Genomic DNA, 18,989 nt, shown 5'->3' with positions numbered 1-18,989 from the left:
TATCATTTAACTTTACACGTGATAGTAAGAAAATGTAAATGATTAGTATGGATTTAATTAACTGGCCATTTAAAAGTTGATATAGACAAGATGCAAGTATAGGCAAAAAATAGAACACATTTGAGTATAGTAATGCTGTAATTGGAATAATATCAATAAATGCAAAAAATATAATAATAATAACCCATAAAGCAGGAAAAGAGTAATGTTAACACAGTTTGGAATACAGGATATCGTCACACAATTAGTGACGTCAATTTCAAGGTGCAAACGGTAATCATGATGGGTATTAGGCTTAATTGCAAGTCATATGTAATTGATATTATAATGTGTGATCACAAATGTGTTATTTGGTTTGTTTTATGTTTAAAGAATGTGATTACAGTGTCTCAGGCAATTCACTTTTATCTGAGGTGCAGTGATCTTAGATTTAGTACATTTAAGTAAATATAGGGATGTCAGGACATATCAGCTGATGTTGGGGGCGTAGGGGGTTTTACCATCCTGCAAAAATGCTTTAAGAAGAAAAGCATGAGTTTTGTTTGTTGCTGTTTCTCTTAAGTTTGCCATTTATTGTATACATTCTGAATGTTGATTGCTCATGTATGAAACATCTGCTGTGAAACCCATGTGACTGTATTACTACTGGGGTCTACCATGTTATGAAGAAAGATAGAGTTGGTACCTTTGTGCCTCTCTTTGGTAAGATTGGTTCTGCATTATGGAATTTATTAAAGGAGTTCAGGGAGCAAGGTTTTCCATATGGCTGGAGAAAAAAAACAGACTGTTTAAAAAAATTAGTGGTGTTCACAATATAACTGGTGAAGAAGTCCTGAAACATGTGAAATAATAATTCCTGTTCTTCAAGTATGTATACATATTCTTTTCCTCCCTTACCTTAATGACCATCAGGCTTCCTCTCTCTCCACTTGCTGCATTAACTAATTAATTTCCCCGGGAGTTGAGAAACCCATTTGTTCTTCTTTTGTTCAGGAGCTGAGTAGTGGAGAGAGAGGAGTTATCACAAATGTGGGCCAGAAGGTTTTAGCTCTAAGGCCATAACTGCTCATGCCCAGTACTGTATCAGGGTTCAATCTGCAATGGGTGTCGATGATGGCATTTGGCTTATTTCCATAAGTGATGTAACCCCTAGCCCCTGAAGACAGTCCTGTGCCCTTTAAAGTCAGCACCTCATGGAATCAGCAGTCATTTCTGTGGATTCTATAGTAGGATGAGTTGTCCTGCCATTCAATCCACTCCCGTTCCCCTGAAGAGAGGTGAGCTGACAAAGCTGAATCACTGCTGTCCTCCCCCATGCTGACTCATGAAGGTGCCTGAGCTATTTGTCTAGGTCATAGTCAGGGCTTCACCCAACCATACTAATGGACCTAGCTATCTTTAAGTATTTTAGAAAGAACGTTCCTTTGATATTTAAAAATAACCTAGCTATCTTTAAGTATTTTAGAAAGAACGTTCCTTTGATATTTAAAAATAAGGACATCATACTCTTACATTAGTGTTTAGGAATTGCATTTAGATAAAAAAGGTTATGAAACAAAGAATTCCTTTCTGAAAGTAAAGCTGGAAGTATAATACAGCAAGGAGAGGTTTCTGAATGATGGCTGGATTAGACTAAACTAACTACTGTTTAAATAAAAACAGCTAGAATATGAGATAATTCAGAAGCTGGTTTTATATCACAAGGAAAATATGCACTATGAATAAACAGTGGCTTAATTATTGACAAGTATAGATTTCTGTTGATATGATTAACTTACAAAATTAAATACAGTAAAATGAAAAAGGTATGATGGTTCTCATGCATTTTTATCTAATTGTAGACAGTATATGAATCAATGAAAAAGAAAACACCATGCATAGTAGTAGAAGATTCAGGACGCATATCTAACATTATTGCCCATTTTGAATGCCTGGATAAAAGTCAAGTTACAGATGAAGAAATTAAAAATAAACTGCAGCCATTTGCTAACAGCGAAGAAAAACTGATAAAGCTTGCTGAAATGGTAAGTGAGCATTACTTGATATATATATATATATATATATATATATATATATATTATATATATATATATATATATATATATATATATATAATGGTAGACATAATTTAACTTTTAAACAATTAGTTTTGTTTCGTTAGTCTCTTTTCTGACTTGTTATTAACCATATGATCAAATGCTCAAATACTGATATTGTATTACAGGCATCTATTCAGAAGGATGATGAATTGAAATAGTTTACCACACCTGTAGCTGATACACTCACACGAGTTGCTTTTGAGTTTTTATGTCTTGTTTTTTACACTGAAAAATCCCACTGACACATTGCCTATTTCCAGAAATAATCCAAACCCCCCCCAAAAAAAAAAAAATAAATAAATAAATAAATAAATAAATAAATATATATATATATGTATAGATATATATATATATATATATATATATATTTAAAAAAGCTAAAATGTAAGTAGTTACTAAAAAAAACTGCATACAGTGCAACAGTGCAAGCAGGCTCAAAAATATTAGAACTGAAATGTCAGTAACCTTGGTAATGATTCTTTTCTCAATTTTTATTTTTCTCTACATCTCTAAATGAAGAAATACCTCTGTTTGGATATTTGCTAGATTAAATGTATATTTGCTGATGTAAATCAACTCTGTCCACGAACATGCAATATGTTTTTAGTGTATATATGACTTAAAGCATGTGGACATAGGGCAGAACTGCCTATTGTACTGGTCAGTCTATGACTCATTTCTCACGTCTCCATTATATTCTAGTACAATACATGTATAGTACTGTTACTGCTGCTCAGATGCATTAGGCAATCTCTTGACCTCCTCTAGCTTCACATATGAACAAGACTCAAATTCCTCAGTCTGGGGTACCATCTCCCATTCTGCTGCAGACGACAGTCCCTTTTTTCTGAGGGAATATCATGTCCACTGATACAGAAGTGCTGATTTTCACTCCAGCTACTTTAGTCATGCGGGAGGTCACAGTAACATGAGGTTAATAGGGCAACATCATCTAAACGGCAAAACTGCTACCCTCATTTCCTAAAACCAGATACCTTCCAGGCCTTGGCTATCCTTTGATATCCTGTTCATGGAAAGCACAAGAAGGAGGGGGAGACATGACACACTCTTGAAGTCTCACCTTGAGCATGTTCAGCTGAGAATGCTGGCGCAACTCTCACTCGTCACATATGGTGCTGAATCATATGCATCAGCAACAGCCCTATAATCACCTGTTAACATTCCTGGCAAGCTTCCCATGATCACCCCACATCTATGCAAGGACAAATATTTAATCCACTTTCCAAGGCCAGGACAGAATCCACACTGCTCCTCACAAATTACTGCTGTTTCACTACTAGACAGATTTCAGGTGTTCTTTTTCACCTGCTTTCACCTGCCTTCCAAGTATTAGAAACAACTTCACAAGTAAACCCTATGCTGTATTTCAGATGAAAACTTAGAAAGATAATATATATAACAAATTCTTATAATTTGTTACAGATTTTATATTTCATTTTTGATTTGTTAAAAATAATCAGAATCATTATATTTCTCCTTACAAATGTCATTTATAACTTATTGTCTTTCTTTCCATTGTATTACATTCTGGTAGGTTTATACTGAGATGACTTGTTCCACTGATTCATGTTAGTACATAACTGTACATTTATCTCCTTATTAAGTAAAAAAAGGGCAACCCAAAATTATGATATTTGATAAGGGTCAGTATTAGTGACTCTGGGGCACATGTGCAAAAGGCAAGTGGCAGTAGTAAAGTCATTTAAGTAAAATATATGTAAATTCTATATGTTCAGATGCAGTAGATCAAATGAGTGCACTGTCTGATTTGTAACTATGAGAATAACTCATACTGATATAGTTTATATGCAGAATGCAAAGGATGCAGGTGTTTTTATGTAGGCAAAACACAGAAACATCTGAGGAATAGGATATACCAACATATGTATGACGTGAGAAATAATAATAAATTAAATGCCGTGGCCAAACACATTATGGAATTTCCTGTACATAAATTTGGATTTAGAGTTCTGCAAATTGTTGTCAGTGACAAGGGGGGGGGGATCTTAATAATAAAGTAGAACGCGTGGAATTAAAGTGGATTTTAAAGCTGCAAGTTCATATATACCCAGGATTAAATAACTATATATGTATTAAACCTGAGCTAGATGATCGTCACTTTTAAATGAGTGTAGTGTTGAATATTGAGTGATTGATTTGTTGCATTTTTAATTTATTTTTTAATTGATTTATTGATGAACTTGACAATAAAATGAGTATGTGTTTTTGTATTTTATTGAAGATTTGAAAAAGCGTAGCTGTTCTAGATGAAGGCGCTTGTCTACATTAAATCTGTTTTCTTAGCCACGGTGGTCATCTGGAGTTTTGATTTTATGTCTAACTCTGAGAATGCCAGCTGCCTGGTATTCCAAGTGTAGGCCAAAAACTCTTATATCTCCAAAAATCAAATAGTCCAGCTAACACTAGGGCCAGAGCTCCACTCCAACAAATAAATAAGACAAGGACGAGGATACATTTGTCATGCAACATCTACCTCTCCTCTAGAACAAACTTCATTTCCAAGTTAAGCAGTGTGATACAATGTCTTCCTTTAAAAAAGAGCTAGACAACTGGATGGGTATTCACATTTTCACCCCTGGTATGACTGACCTGGCCCTCTTGGAAAACAGAGGCAAGGTTTAAGGTTAGGTACTGGTAAGCTCAGTTGCCTTATAAGTCCTATTATCCTATGACCCCCACAGTTAGGGAACAGGCTACTTTGCATGCAAGAGAACACAATAATAATAATAATAATAATAATAACAATAATAATAATGATAATAATGATAATAATAATAATTATAATAATAATAATAATAATAATAACAATAATAATAATGATAATAGTGATAATAATAATAATAATAATAATAATAATAATAATAATAACAATAATAATAATAATAATAATAATAAGTCATTTGCATCTGAGAGTGCTGCATTAAAGATGCACATAATTTCTCTGAGCTGAAGCAAATTTGGTTTTGAATGTTTAAACGTGATGAGGATGTGGGTATAGTCCCACATCTCAGAGATGGGGGTGGGGCTCATCTTTCCTAAAACTAAATTATTTTTATTTCCATCATTTTAAATGGTTGTTTTACCTTTTCTGAGAAAAACTGTCTGTTTTGGACTTTTCATCGAGATAGGCTGCAGAGATTTTATCATTATTCACAAAATGTTCATTGTCCTGGTACTCAAACACTCCAAAATGACTTTAAATAAGTTAGGATGGACCTCCTACCCCATTTATTCAAACCCACCCACTCAAAATGAGAATAAAGAACCCCAATTTCACAATGCATGTCCGTTCAATAAACACTGCTGTTTGTAATATGATTCAGTTTTCCAGTCTTCATTAAAAGTATACATAAACTGTCATGTCATTAACATAATAAAGAAAATTAATATTATGGCTCCAGGTTTACTTGGCTACTCACTAAGAGTGTATTGCATTCGGCTTGAACATCAGCATCCTCATAATTAAAAGCAATCAGGTCAATATGGCAGACATTCTTACATGCTAAAAGCAGATTGCTTTCTAATTCTGTACATATGGCAGTCGTATATTAATACTGGCATTGATCATGATCCTCACACATTGTATAAAACAACATCTGCAAGGTGGTACATAGTTTGGGAGGAATGGTCCATGAATATGAATCTCTTTAAAGTACCTGGTAATGTATATGTCGGCATCATTAAACAAACACACTGCAAATTTGTTATGGCTAATCCTAGAGCTATCTAGTGCAATCTTACCATCCATTCATAACCCCCCCTTCCTCCCAACAGAACAGTAATTAAAACATGAATAAAATTATTTTGCACAGTGCTCACTCAACATTTTCTAGAATGGGGGTTAAATGGTAACTGTCTAGCACCAGTGCCCTCCCTTTTTAAGTTTATAGTATGCTGCCATGAGTTAGTTAAAACTATCAAGAGAAGGCACAACTTATTCTTTACCGTAAAAGCAAACCAACCTTTAAAGTACTTAACTTGTAGCATTTAGTTCAGAGCAGTCGCCCAAAGTCAGGTAATATGACTCTTTACTTGAAATAAATTAGTTAAATCATTTTATTTTTAAATAAATATGTAAACAGTACAAAACTTGCACTAGGAACTAAAAACAAAATATTGAACATTTTCAGAATGCATGTCCATTCAATATGCAGTTATGTTTGTATTATAATTCAGTTTGCTAATAGTTTTTAAAACTATACATAAACTGTCATCTCTATGGTCCACTTAAGCATCTGAACTAGAAACTATCAGCCTCTGACTAAAGATGTAATTTGGTCTTAATGTTTTTAGGTTTTAAATCCAAATCAGAATTTTCAGAATCTTTACAGGCAAAATAATTCAGCTTCAGCTTGGTCTATAAGGGTATCTTCCTGCATGCAAAGCAGCAATGTCTGTAATTTCTTTAACTTTTTGATTTAAGTTAGTTCCTCTGTTTATGTCACCAAACAGGATTTCCTGTGTCTGTGGTTTGGAGGTTTTGATTCACTTTCCAGCTGTTGACAGTCATCAAGCATTTGCAAAGAGTATTGGGCGGAGTCTCTCTCACATGCAGGAGTTCTGGGCGGACCTAATCAAAAAAGTTAGCGAAATCAATAGGGTTCTAGTTCTGGGAGTCTTACATTGCTGTCTCGGACTCTCGGTTGATTGGATTGACTGCTTGCTGCAGAACAAGCTCATGCAGCAAGCAGCCAACCAACACTTAGATTGAAAATTATGGAATAAAAAGCGGTACTCCCGTTATACTTTACCTTTTACTGTCTCTACTAAAGGTCTGAAATTTCTTGCTGGTTCGGCTGTTTGCTAGTTCGGGATGTCTTTGGTGGATTGCCTGGTATGGCTGTGTCCTTGTGTGCTGGTTTCTTTTGCTGTTGCTGTTTGGAGCCTGGAGGAAGGATTGCCCTAGCCGTGCTGGTTTCTTTTGCTGTTGCTTCCTGGAGCCTGGAGGAAGGATTGCTCTAGCCATGCTGGTTTCTTTTGCTGTTGCTGCCTGGAGCTTGGAGGAAGGATTGCCCTAGCCCTGCTGCTTGCCTTGCTTGCTGGAGTCTTGACCTGGAGTAGTGCTGTGGACTGGCCGACTGGGTGGTGTTGTGTTCCCCTGCCTTCCTGCTGCTTGCTGGCCCTTTGTTAGCTGCCTGTTCTGCTCTGGCTGAGAGCTTGTTTAAGGAGCCCTGCTGCTGCTTTTTCTGGAGGTAAGTGGAATTTTTTTAATGGATGAATTCTTTGGAATTAAGGTAGATTCACAAAGATTAGTGTGGCACAGCTACTAGTGAATTTTTAAATATTAAATTTATATTAATTCACTAGCTGTGCTGGCACTATCTCATTCATTGATGGTGACAAGATGTGTGTGTAACTGTATGTAGATGTTCAACATGTTGTGGTGATTATTAACTAGAACAATTTCTAGTTTGTAATCACCACATCTACCTTATTCTTTATCTGTAGTTTCTAGGATACTGTCTGCAGAGATATATAGGAAGGGTTTGTTTGGCTGTTTTTAACTGCAGTTAGTGTAACTATTTTCATGTGGGTGCACTTTGATTTATTATTTTCATGTGAGTGCACTTTGGTTTATTATTTTCATGTGGGTGCACTTTGATTTATTTTTCATTTGGGTGCACTTTGATAGTGAATATATACTGACGGAGTTATATAGGGTTCTTGCTATGATTGTAGAACTATCGTTTCTCTAGTTTGTCATCACTGTTATGTTTACCTTGATCTGCATTTTCTATACCAAGGCTGTTTTTACTGCAATGTTTTTAGTCTTTCATCTGGTTTTGGACTTGGTTACAGTGAATATATAATGACTACATGATTTGTATAAGATGCTTGGACTGTAGAACTGTCTTTTCGAGTCTGTCTTCACTGTGATGTTTACCTTGACCTGTGTTTCTTCCTAGGGTGTCTATGTCTAGGGTGTACAGTCTTCAAATTATAGTGAGGCTTAAATGTAGCTTTTTGTATAGCTTGTCATCACTGTTTACCTTTATCTGTGTTTTCTAGGTATACCAAGGCTTAGTTCGTTTGATGTTACAGTGAATATATAATAACTACATGATTTGTATTGGATGCTTGTGCTGAAGGGTGCTAGAGTAAAGGGAATGGGTGTGGCTTGATTGTGCATGGGGGCGGGACTTGTTTGTCAGGAAAAGGCACAGTAGAAAGGTGGCAACCCTAAAAAAAGTTGTAGTCTTTTACTCTGTGATTTAATTTGGTGGCTTAAGCATTAATAGTCTCCAGGACTTGTGATTTCCTATAAGAAACCACATTTACATACTTTGAGGGGGGTGGACTCCCAACAAACCACTGTCCAAAAAAGTACATTATTATCATGTGATTTAGTGCAGGAACTTCCAAAGAACATTATGATTGCATTGCAGTGAGTGAACCATCAAGAAGACAGATGGAATTATTTTTAAACTGCATAACATTTCCACAGTATTAATTGTACACATTTTTTGCTCTTAATTCTTCACAGCTCTAACACTGTTCAGCTCACTTCTCACCCATTTTCTTTGGAAGTATAACAGCATTTTCTCATTTCATTACAGTTCCCTTATGCAACTCCCTCTTTCCTACAGTCAGGCAAGTATTGTTGAGAAACCCTTAAACCAAATTTGATGTAGGAGGTACATCTCATGTCACACTCACTCAGTGTCTTCTTTTGAAAGATCCTGTCTGAGTTTTTGCTGTCAGGGTATTACATCTTTGACATTTATCTGGCATTTCTTTGTCTTGATAAATAATATTCCCCTTTTGCTGTTTCTTTGATCTCTTGCTGGGTACCCCTTGACTTTATCTTGTGTTTCCACAACTTTTCATACTGCACACAAGAGCTGCATCTTTCATAATACCTAGAAAATAAAAAGAAATGTATAATCCTCTTTGTACACTGTATGCTCATATGGCCTGAAAATGGAGTACTATGGACTTTAGCTAGAGGAGTCTGATGACAGATAGGCCTTTGGGACTACTAACTGCTGCACCATTTTTCCTCTCATTTTGGCATTCACTTTCTGTACAATAGCACCTTTTTAGTATAAAGACTTCATCTGCCCTTCAGGATTAGGAACCTCCTTGTCTATATCCTTCAGGTTATGCAAACTGGAGCCTGAAAGCCATGCCTACATAAACTGTCTCTTTGGAATCCTACTCAATTCACATTTTAATGTACATCCAGTGCTTTTTGACAACTGTATTTGACATCTGGATTTACTGATATCAACCATTTATTTTCCTGAAGTAACTCATTCTAGAGGAAATGTAGTACCTTCTTTCAGCTGGGGCTACTGTTCAGACTTTTGGCTAACATCTAGCTCTTCTTTTGAACTGTGTTACGTAAATAGTTCTATTGGAGATGTGGACAGTGGCTGGCTTTGCATCTGCTACCCAGACTATATGATGTCTTCCATGCTTGGAAATTTGTAACTACATGTACACAGGGTGTCATATTACACATGCTAGTGTATTTGCTGTTCAGCTAAGGAAATGCCTTTTGTATTTTGTCCTGGCTGTTTTCCTGTAGCTTTACTCTGCTAGCTAGCTCCGACATTTCCCCTTTGAGTGTGTGTGTGTGTGTGTGTGTTGGCCCTCCATTCCAGCCATTGTATATTGCTGGAGTACGTCAAATCTTTACCATTTGACCTATTGGGATGTCATCTTGTATGAAGATCTGCACAATTTGGAAATTAAACTACTCAACAATCTCCACATGTGTCATTTTGATCAATTCACTGTCTGCTAACCTTCTTGTGGTGGTGAGTAAGACTTCTCAATACATCAGGAAATCGCACTTGCCATGCACAGCTAGGGGAGGCAGAAGACAAGGTAATGCATTGTCATTGTCATTATCTATTAGAACGTCTAATAAGATATAATCAGACACTGCCACTGCTGCTTGTGAATCTGTTTGTCTTCCTTTTCTGTCCAAATGAACCTTGTAGTGTCATCTGAAAATGTGTCCTTCCCATGGCCATAACCAAAGTGGTCTGACTAGGCAAATAGTGTTTCACCCTAACATCTAAAGGCTTAACAGTAGTTGCTAATCTTACCATTTTGTGTTGTTGTCAACATCTGTGTGATCTCTTCCCTGCAGGTCGCCAGACTGCCAGACCAAATTTCAGAGATATACCTTACACTTGTGGTTTCAGCCAACTTCCTCCAACCACATAAAGCTACTAGTGGCATAACAGTGGTGTCAGCTGATACTATCTTCAGATCTTTCTTGCCATGCAGTTTAGTATGGCTGCAGGACTTCAGCATCATCAGTTTCCTTGGATGGCATGGTTTCACTGGCAAGATACATAAACCACAGGGGAATTTTCTTGTCTTGTATCAGTTTTACACCAGCTGCCCTTGTGGGCCATTTTAAGCCTAGCCAATTTCCCTCAATAGCGAGAATCAAACCCTGTACCCTGAGTCTGTGAAGTAAACACCTTAACCATCGTGACAACCCCACCTTTTGCAATTGTTCTACTTGTCTGATAGTGATACTGATTCAAAATCTTTATTAAATGTTTACAACTGCTCTGACTGTGAGAAGCAAATTCTCCACAAAGATTTATAATCCCACTGCCTTTTTTACATTGGCCCAGAGTACAATGTGGACTCTTGTCCACATTATGCCAGCTTCACACTGAAGACATTCAGAAGAAGAGTAAAAGCTCTGAGGGAGTTTGTGGCACACAAGAAGGCACATGTTTGGTTCCACACTGTTATAGCAACCAAGGCCTCTGGGAACATGCCTCTGAAGAGCAAACATTCCAACAAGGTTCATAGAGGAAATGTCAAGATACTGATCAGTGATTTAGATGTAATTAGTTTTCTTTCCTTAAGTTCAGTGAATTAAATACAGTGATGCAGTTTTATAGCCCCCCTGCTTCAGATTTCACTTTTGCCAAGGCCTCTGGTGTGACCACTGTGAAGATCACCATGCCACTGACTGTTCATATGCCTTCCTGAGCTAAAGATATTGTTATACTGGCTGACAATAAGGCCTTGCACAGGGTGCTACTTTATAATGTAAACAATGTGATTTTGAAGGGAGAGTGGAAGCTTCATTTTTTAAACACTTTTATTGAATTATCATGTAAGACATAGGCAAACATACACTTATATAAAAGAAAACAAACTCTGTTAACATGTTTAGACTTACAAACATTATAAATCGTATATATTCTTTGATACAATTATCATTAATCCAATATTACATAAATTGATCAATTCCTGCATTCCTTTAAACCTCACTCCTCCTCCAAATTATTATTCTGCATGTATTATTCCCATGATTTCCATTTTTTTCTACGTAATTTGTTCCTAGCATTTTTAAAAGATCCCACTTCCATTTCTTTTATCTCTGTCACAGCATTCACTACTACAAATGCAATTGGTTTAGACCTTGATTTCATTTTCTGGTAACTGCTTTTTTTGTCATCCATCAGAATTAGACTTAAAAAGACTTTACTATGTGTAAACAAGTCAGATCCTGTATCCCAGCTTAAATAACCATGGCCTTAGTTACACCCATTTGCTCACCCAATATTTCTGATCAAATACTGTAGGGAATATTTAAAGTCTGCCGACTAATTTCACCTGTTTCATCATCATTCCATTCAACTTTGAATTATAGCTTTCTGCATGTGTTATGTTTATGAGCTTTAACTATGTAGCTCTAAAGTATCCCTGCAACTCAGGTAATCCTAAATCACCTTGTTCTGTTGGAAGGATCAACATATCCTGCTTCACCCTTCCCCTCGTCCCCACCCAGATAAAATCCTTCAACTCTTTATATTGTCCACAATTTCTCTAGCTGATAAAAATACGACTTTCCTGTATATAAAACTAAAGGGACTAAAAACATTTTCATGATTGCATCTTGCTATCCATATCCATAAACAATAGCTTCCATTTTTTCAGCTTTTGTAATATCTTTTGTTTATTCTCTTCCAATATATCCTAAGCAGCCATAACAGAATCCTTTTTAACTCCTAAATATGTTATTTGTCATGTCCCCCAAAACATGGCTATCTCTGAACCAATTCATGCGTGGGTACATAATTTACAGCTATAGGTTTGTCTTACCTGAAAAGACTTGAAACTGTCTCAGAATATTCCACAACACTGTCCATTTCTGATTCTTATCAGGTACACAATAATATCATCTGCAAATAAAGCCAACTTTTCTTGATTAACATACCTATATCCTTGGATTTCTGAGTCCCTTATTTTCTTTGCTAATGGCTCTAAATGTAATGCAAATAAAGGGGGAAGAAGGACACATCTGCCTAATTCCTCTTTTCAGACTCAGCTTATCAGAGATAAACCTTCCCATTTTAAAATTTGCCTCAAATCCCTCATATATCCTCCTAATGATCCTTATTATTATACCAGGGAATGGAAATGCTTACATTACCCTACTCAAAAAAATGCAGCTTACTCTGTCAAATGCTTTCTCTACATTAAGACTTACCAACAAGAATAGTAGTTTCTTACAGTCTGCTTCTCTTTGTATTATCATTGTTCTATAAATGTTGTTAAATATTTATCTCCCCTCCACAAAACACATTGAGCCATATCTATCAATTTTGGCAACACCTTTGCCATTCTTTTAGGTATTATAGAAGTAAACACTTTATAATCATGATTTAAAATTGGGATGGGCCTATATGAAGTTAGGTCTGATGGGTATTTACTATCTTTAGGTAATACAGCCACTACAGCTTTCTTACAGGATGTTGGTGTTTCCCCTCCTTTTAAAATAATGTTAAAACTTAGATCTCTATCACTTTTCCCTCCTAGCTTCAAAACTTCCACAGGAATACCATTTATTCCTGGAGATCTTCCTGCAGATTGGTTATACATCACTGTTCTTATCTCATCTCCTCCTGTCTTAACCGTTTGCCCCTCATCTGCCCCTAAATATGGAATACCTAAGTCTTCCATAAATATTTCCATTTGTGCTTTTTTCTTGATTTCCACATTCCTCTACTTTATACAAATTTTCATAACATTTCTGAAATATCTCTTTTACCTCTACAGGATATTTGGTTATAGGCAGGGACGTCGGGAGGCATACACACTGTACTGATTTCAGTACAAGTTATGTAGAAGGGGGGTAGCATTTTAAATTTTCACTTTATGACGTCAGCTCATCAGGGCAGCCAGTCAGAATGGAGCTCACCGCACATGTATTTCCGGTCAACCGGCCAGTTCAAATGCTTTCCGAGCGGGAAGGAGGATTTTGGTCTCACGTCATGCTTTCCGAGGATTTTGGATGTACAGTATGGTCGGTCGAAGCAGGAGGAGGATTCCAAGGAGTTTGGATGTACATTATAGTGGTCGAGGGTTGGTGAGTAGTGTGGTCGGTCGAAGGAGGATTCCGTCGTTATAGTCTTGGTGTGTGGAGTTCGGAGGATGTACATTATAGTGGTCGAGGGTTGGTGAGTAGTGTGGTCGGTCGAAGGAGGATTCCGTCGTTATGGTGTGTGTGTGTGTGTGTGCGAAAATGCCCCAGGTGGGATGTACTGGTGTGATAACTCATGGTGGTGTGGTAGGGAATACCTCAGGCTTGAACCCTGTACCTTGTATGCAGGTGTTAAAGGCCTGAAGTCCCTACCCACCACCATTTGTAAAAAAATTGCAGATTTTTGCCTCATATTTGATCTGATCAATATCTGTATTATATTTGTGTTTTTGAAATATTGCAATGCTTGAAATTTGATGGTGCAGTGGTAGCAACGTAGCATTGATACCTCACAGCTGTAGGTTCTTGGGTTTGGTTCTTGGCTGGGGTGCCTTCTTTGTGGGGGGGGGTCTGTATCTTCTCCCTGTGTTTGTGTGGGTTTGCTTTTGTGTCCTCCCATGTTACAAAGACATGTCTGCATTATTTTTTCCTGGGCCTCTGCTGAGAATTGTGTTTTTTTTTGTTCCAAGTCAGACTATCCTGATTAACAAATTGACAGGCATTTACATTTCAGACTTCAGGTTTCTGAATGTTTACTTCCTTACATATTTGGTGCAGTGGCAGTATTGTTGCCTCACAACTGTAGGTTTTCTGGTTTGATTCTTGGCTGGGGTGCCTTCTGTGTGGAGTCTGCATCTTATCCCTGTGTTTGTGACATAGTAAAACAACTTTTTATTCTAGCAATAAATATATACTAACACAACCTTTTTTATAGCATTTTTTTTTAAGTTTATGACTATTTGAAATTTGTCCTTATTTTTGGGACTGTAATACCCTGTTATTGGCTTTGTCCAGGTTTTTTGTGCTAAGGTTGACAGCTATGGCAAGAACTGAATTCACTGAATATGTTTGAGGGCTGTATTCCCTCATTACTGGGTTTGTCCAGGTGTTTTGTGCTAAGAGGTTGACAGCTATGGTGAGAACTGAATTCATTAAATGATAGCCATTTAAGTTTCAGTCTTCCTGTCTTTCACAAAGCAGGTGATTTGGCATAGTGGTATGTTGTTCTGACTATTTTATACAGTGACCTTGGCAGTAAAATGTATGATGGTAACACAGCATTTTATTCTAGCAGCTTTCCAATATTATACAAGCAATGTTTAATGTGTTCCTGTTTTTTGCCCTTTTGACCCACCCCAATAAATTTGGCTTTTTCCAGACTTCTTGTGCTGCGAAGTTGAGATGTAGTTGAGTATTGCGTAGATTTTACAAGGAACTGAGAGCTGCAGGGGAAGAGAAGTTTAGTGCTGATTATGCTAAGTCAGCTCACATTGCTAGTAGCACAAAATGTTGTGTACTTGCTTTTAATGCAGAAGGTTGTTGGTTCTACTCCCATAAGGGGTGAATGCTGCTGTACTGAAAGTTAAGACATTAACTATGAGCCTGTTATCAGTTTGCCATCCATTTCCTATTGCAATATTACTAGCTTATTATTAATGTAATTTAAGCAATTTATTCCTCGGGGGCATCAGACACTATTTTTCGGTGAAGTCATGAAATATAAAGGTGATTGCTAGCAGCAACCTCTTCATTAGTTAGATTTATTTAACGTGGAATTATTTAGATGACTTTTTTTACTACTTCAGAGATTGTGCATATCATTTACTGATAATAGTGGACTGTAGAAGTTTGACTAGACTTTTATGATGGAAATGTTCTGAATTGGGCAGTTTTGTTTCATTGTTTACTGGAAAAATGTTCAAAGCAATAGGAAGGTGTATCAAAGAGCACATGTATGTTTCATATGCAAGGGGCCTATGATTTAAAAGCAGCCCAGAATTAATTTTTATCTGCCACGGGTAAAATGTATTTTTCTTTGAATGTGGGTTTTAATGTTGTTTCAATATATGCGAGTTTCAAGGGCAGAGAAGTTTTAATGCCAAGTTTGTTTAGCAGATGTCTTAGTGTTTGTGCTGTAAAATGCAACATAAAACTTTCAAATGAAGTTCAAATCATCATAGAAGTAAATCAGTATGCACATTAGTGTTTATGGTAAAATGGAGTGAAATAGCAAAGTAATGGATCATTGGAATGGCTGCAGGGGGAGGCTCCATTCGACCATGGTTTTGTGAGGGGCAAACTTAGACAGCCCCAGCTGAACTATACCTCCCAACTGTCCAGATTTTCAAAGAATGAATAGATTTTTTGCTTCTTATTTTTGGTTTGTTCCTCAATTTGTGGTTTTCTGGCAAATGATTTAGGAATTGAGTCACTAAATAATGACACACTAGTTTCAGACTTTATAACCTTCAGAAAAATGCATGCTAAAATAAGACCTGTTCTATCAACTGTCCCAGTTTATACAAGAGCAATTTTAGTACTGTTTATATGTTCCCTCAATATATTTGGCCTTGTCCAGATTTATTGCATTAACAGGTTGAGAGGTACATGCAAATTGCTTTATAGAATTAGGCATAGCCAAACCTCAACTGTCCCTGATTTTGGCTCAAACTGTTGCTCTTCCCCTAATGATCCCTCCACAAAATAGCAATTTTGGAAGAAAACAGAGGGTTTACTTTACTTTTATAAATAACTGTAATGATCAGAGTTGTACATTACTTTTATTTCAGAAATGCATGTAGATTCTCTAATTTTGTCAGCTGCTCTAAGTTAACTGTGCTCATATTAAAATGGTGGTGTCCCTCCTTTGACAGGTTCCCAGCTGTATTGTCTGGCAATTTTATATTTTTGCATCACATTTTTGGTCCGTTTTTCATAAAATTGCAGTTTTCTGGCAAATTAGTGGCAAATTGTTAAAGACTGAAGTTAGAAAATAATGCAGACATTTCAGTTTCAGATTTCATACCTTTCAGAAAATTGACTGATGCAAGACCTACTACTATTCTATTATCTTTCTAAGTTTATAAGAGCAATATTTAAAAAAAATGTCCTTATTTTTGGGCCTTTGACTCAGTTTTATTTATGAGTTTGTTGCTGTAAGAGGTTGTGTGTGTGTGTGTGTGTGTGTGTGTGTGTGTGTGTGTGGTAGGTAGCATACCTCTCAACTGTCCAAATTTTGCAGAATGTCCAGATTTTTGCCCCATATTTTTTGTCTGTTCCTCATAAATTTTGTGATTTTCTAGAAAATCATTGAAGGCTGAAGTTGCTAAATAATGACAGACATTTGAGCTTCAGACTTCATGTCCTTTAGAAAAATTCATACTAGCACAAATCCTGTTATTCTAGCAACTTTCTAAGTTCACGAGAACATTATTAATATCTGTCCCTGTTTATTTTAGGCTTTGTCCATATTTCTTGCACTAAGAGGTAGGTAGGGGTGCGTGTGTGAATGAAACATCCTAGTTAGTGGTAGCAGGTGGTTAGTAATTTACTCAAGCTCAAAACCTGTACCTTAGTTACAGAAAACAAAAGCATAAAGTCTCTACCCCAACTACTATGCTGCATTTTTCAAAGAACTGAGATTTCAGGTTAATTTTCAATTCAAGGAACCGAGTTTGAGTGAATTTATATTGTATTACTGAAGAGGCATTACAGCAAATGCCTCTTCATCGACACTAAAAGAGCGAACCGTGAATTACGAGAATGGCCGTAGCTTGGCTGGGGAGGGGGGTAGCAGTTTGAGAGCTGTCAGTACAAATTTGAAAATCCTAGCTACACCCCTGGTTATAGGCACTGTAAGTTTAGCTACAGTCCTTTCTACTTTCTGTTGCCTAACAGTAGTAGAGATTGGAGAATGAGATTATAAAGCCTCACTGACACTGATTGACAATCTGAGTTGGCAGCTGAGCTGAATCTAGTATATATGCAATGCTTTTTTTTTTTTTTTTTATTCTTTTACCCGGAGCCAGAGAAAGTCAAGCTGCTCAGTTGCCAGAGATGCCTTCTCTTCCTGACTGTTCCTGTCCTGATCCTGGATTTGGGATTCCTGGAGTTGCAGCAGATGCTTTGTAGACTGGTCTGGACTCTGCTTGACCACTGCACTGCACTGCAGAAAGTACACTTGCTCCTTCTTGGCTTGGCAGGCAGAAGTTGAACACAGAAGTTAACGTAAATATTTAAACAGCTCCTCTACTCCTCTCACTGTGTGCTGCTGCTGCTCACCCATCCCTGGTTCTCTAAATCCACAATGTGAACTTTCAACATAAGAACATATGTAAAAAGGTAAACACAAACACAATGTGAGCCCTCAGCTGAATTCCAACAGGCTGGCAGTCTGCCTCACGAAGCTGATGTCATCGCGCACAACCTATTGAGTGATGTAGGGATTTATGCCCAGCTTAGTAAGTTTATCTATGATTCCAGAGTGGGGGATGGTGTCAAAGGCCCTGGTGAGGTCCAGATAGGCTGTGTGGACCGCCTTATCCTCATCCACAGCTCTGGAGACCGATGCGAAGAAGTCAATCAGATTCAGAAGACAAGATCGGCCCTTCACAATCCCAAACTGTGGGGTCCAGTGTTTGAAGGTTGCCAATGTCTTTGTTTATAAGTTCCATGATAATGCGTTCCATGCCCTTGCAGATCAGGCTTGTCAGACTGATGGGATGGTAGTTCCCGGGATCCAAGGCGGATCCTCCCTTGTGGAGCGGGATAACTGTAGCGGTGCACCACTCAGTGAGCATGAAGCCTGAGGTGAGGCTATGATTAAACATGGCACTTAGGTGGGGTGCCAGTTCATTTTGTAGTTCATGTAGTACACAGCCTGGGATGTCATCTGGTCCCATGGATGCTGTAGTCTTAGCTTTGGAGAGTGCTGTTTCTACCTGTGTGGCTGTGATTATTGGAATTTGACAATCTTTTGGTATTGAGATGTTTGGTATTGAGATGGGTCCTTTAGGGGGTGAGAAGTGGGTGAAGTTGGCACTAAATTGATCTGCCAGGATATTGGCAGTATCCTTGGGATCAGTATATTTAATGTCATTCTGTTGTAGCTCAGAGCATATCTGAGCATTGCCATTTAGATTCTTGACATAACTATAGAATGCCTTGTGGTTCTCTTTGGAATCTTTGGCAATTTTATTTTTGTAAATAGCTTTTGAGGATTTTATGAGGGATCTCAGCTTCTTACTGAGGCTGGTTAGGGATTTGTTTGCATCCTGGGATTTTCCTCTTTTCTGCAACAGTTTTTTCCTTCTGTTGTATAGTTTGTTTATAGCAGGGGACCACCAGATTGGCTTCCTTTTTTTGGAGAAGAGCATCTTGGTTCTGTTTGGGATGGCACGATTCATGCACGAGTGGATGGGCTCGTACAGTGCCTTAGTGTAGGATTCTGCAGTCAAACTTCCAGATCCCGTTTGCATGGGTGTTGTGAAGTTTGTCACTTCTGACTTCAGTAGCATGAAGTTGGCTTTGGAGAAGTTTTTTAAGGAGGTGTCCTTACTAGGGGGTGGGGGTGGGATGTGGATGTCAACGGTGATTTGCTT

General features: G+C 37.4%; 1 protein-coding gene across 1 annotated transcript in view; it reads left to right on the top strand.

Moving 5' to 3' along the window:
* Positions 1 to 18,989, top strand: part of LOC122805507 (transient receptor potential cation channel subfamily M member 2-like) — a 914,064-nt gene that overhangs the window by 285,546 nt on the left and 609,529 nt on the right. Inside the window, exon 8 of the mRNA XM_044075701.1 lies at positions 1,842 to 2,024. Within this exon, the coding sequence (XP_043931636.1) occupies positions 1,842 to 2,024 (183 nt within the window). The remainder of the gene's footprint in view (positions 1 to 1,841; positions 2,025 to 18,989) is intronic.

Source organism: Protopterus annectens, chromosome 6.part1, assembly GCF_019279795.1.
Source record: "Protopterus annectens isolate FY-2018-M chromosome 6.part1, PAN1.0, whole genome shotgun sequence".
Classification (NCBI taxonomy): Eukaryota; Metazoa; Chordata; order Ceratodontiformes; family Protopteridae; genus Protopterus; species Protopterus annectens.
This window is presented reverse-complemented; position numbering and strand designations above follow the sequence as displayed.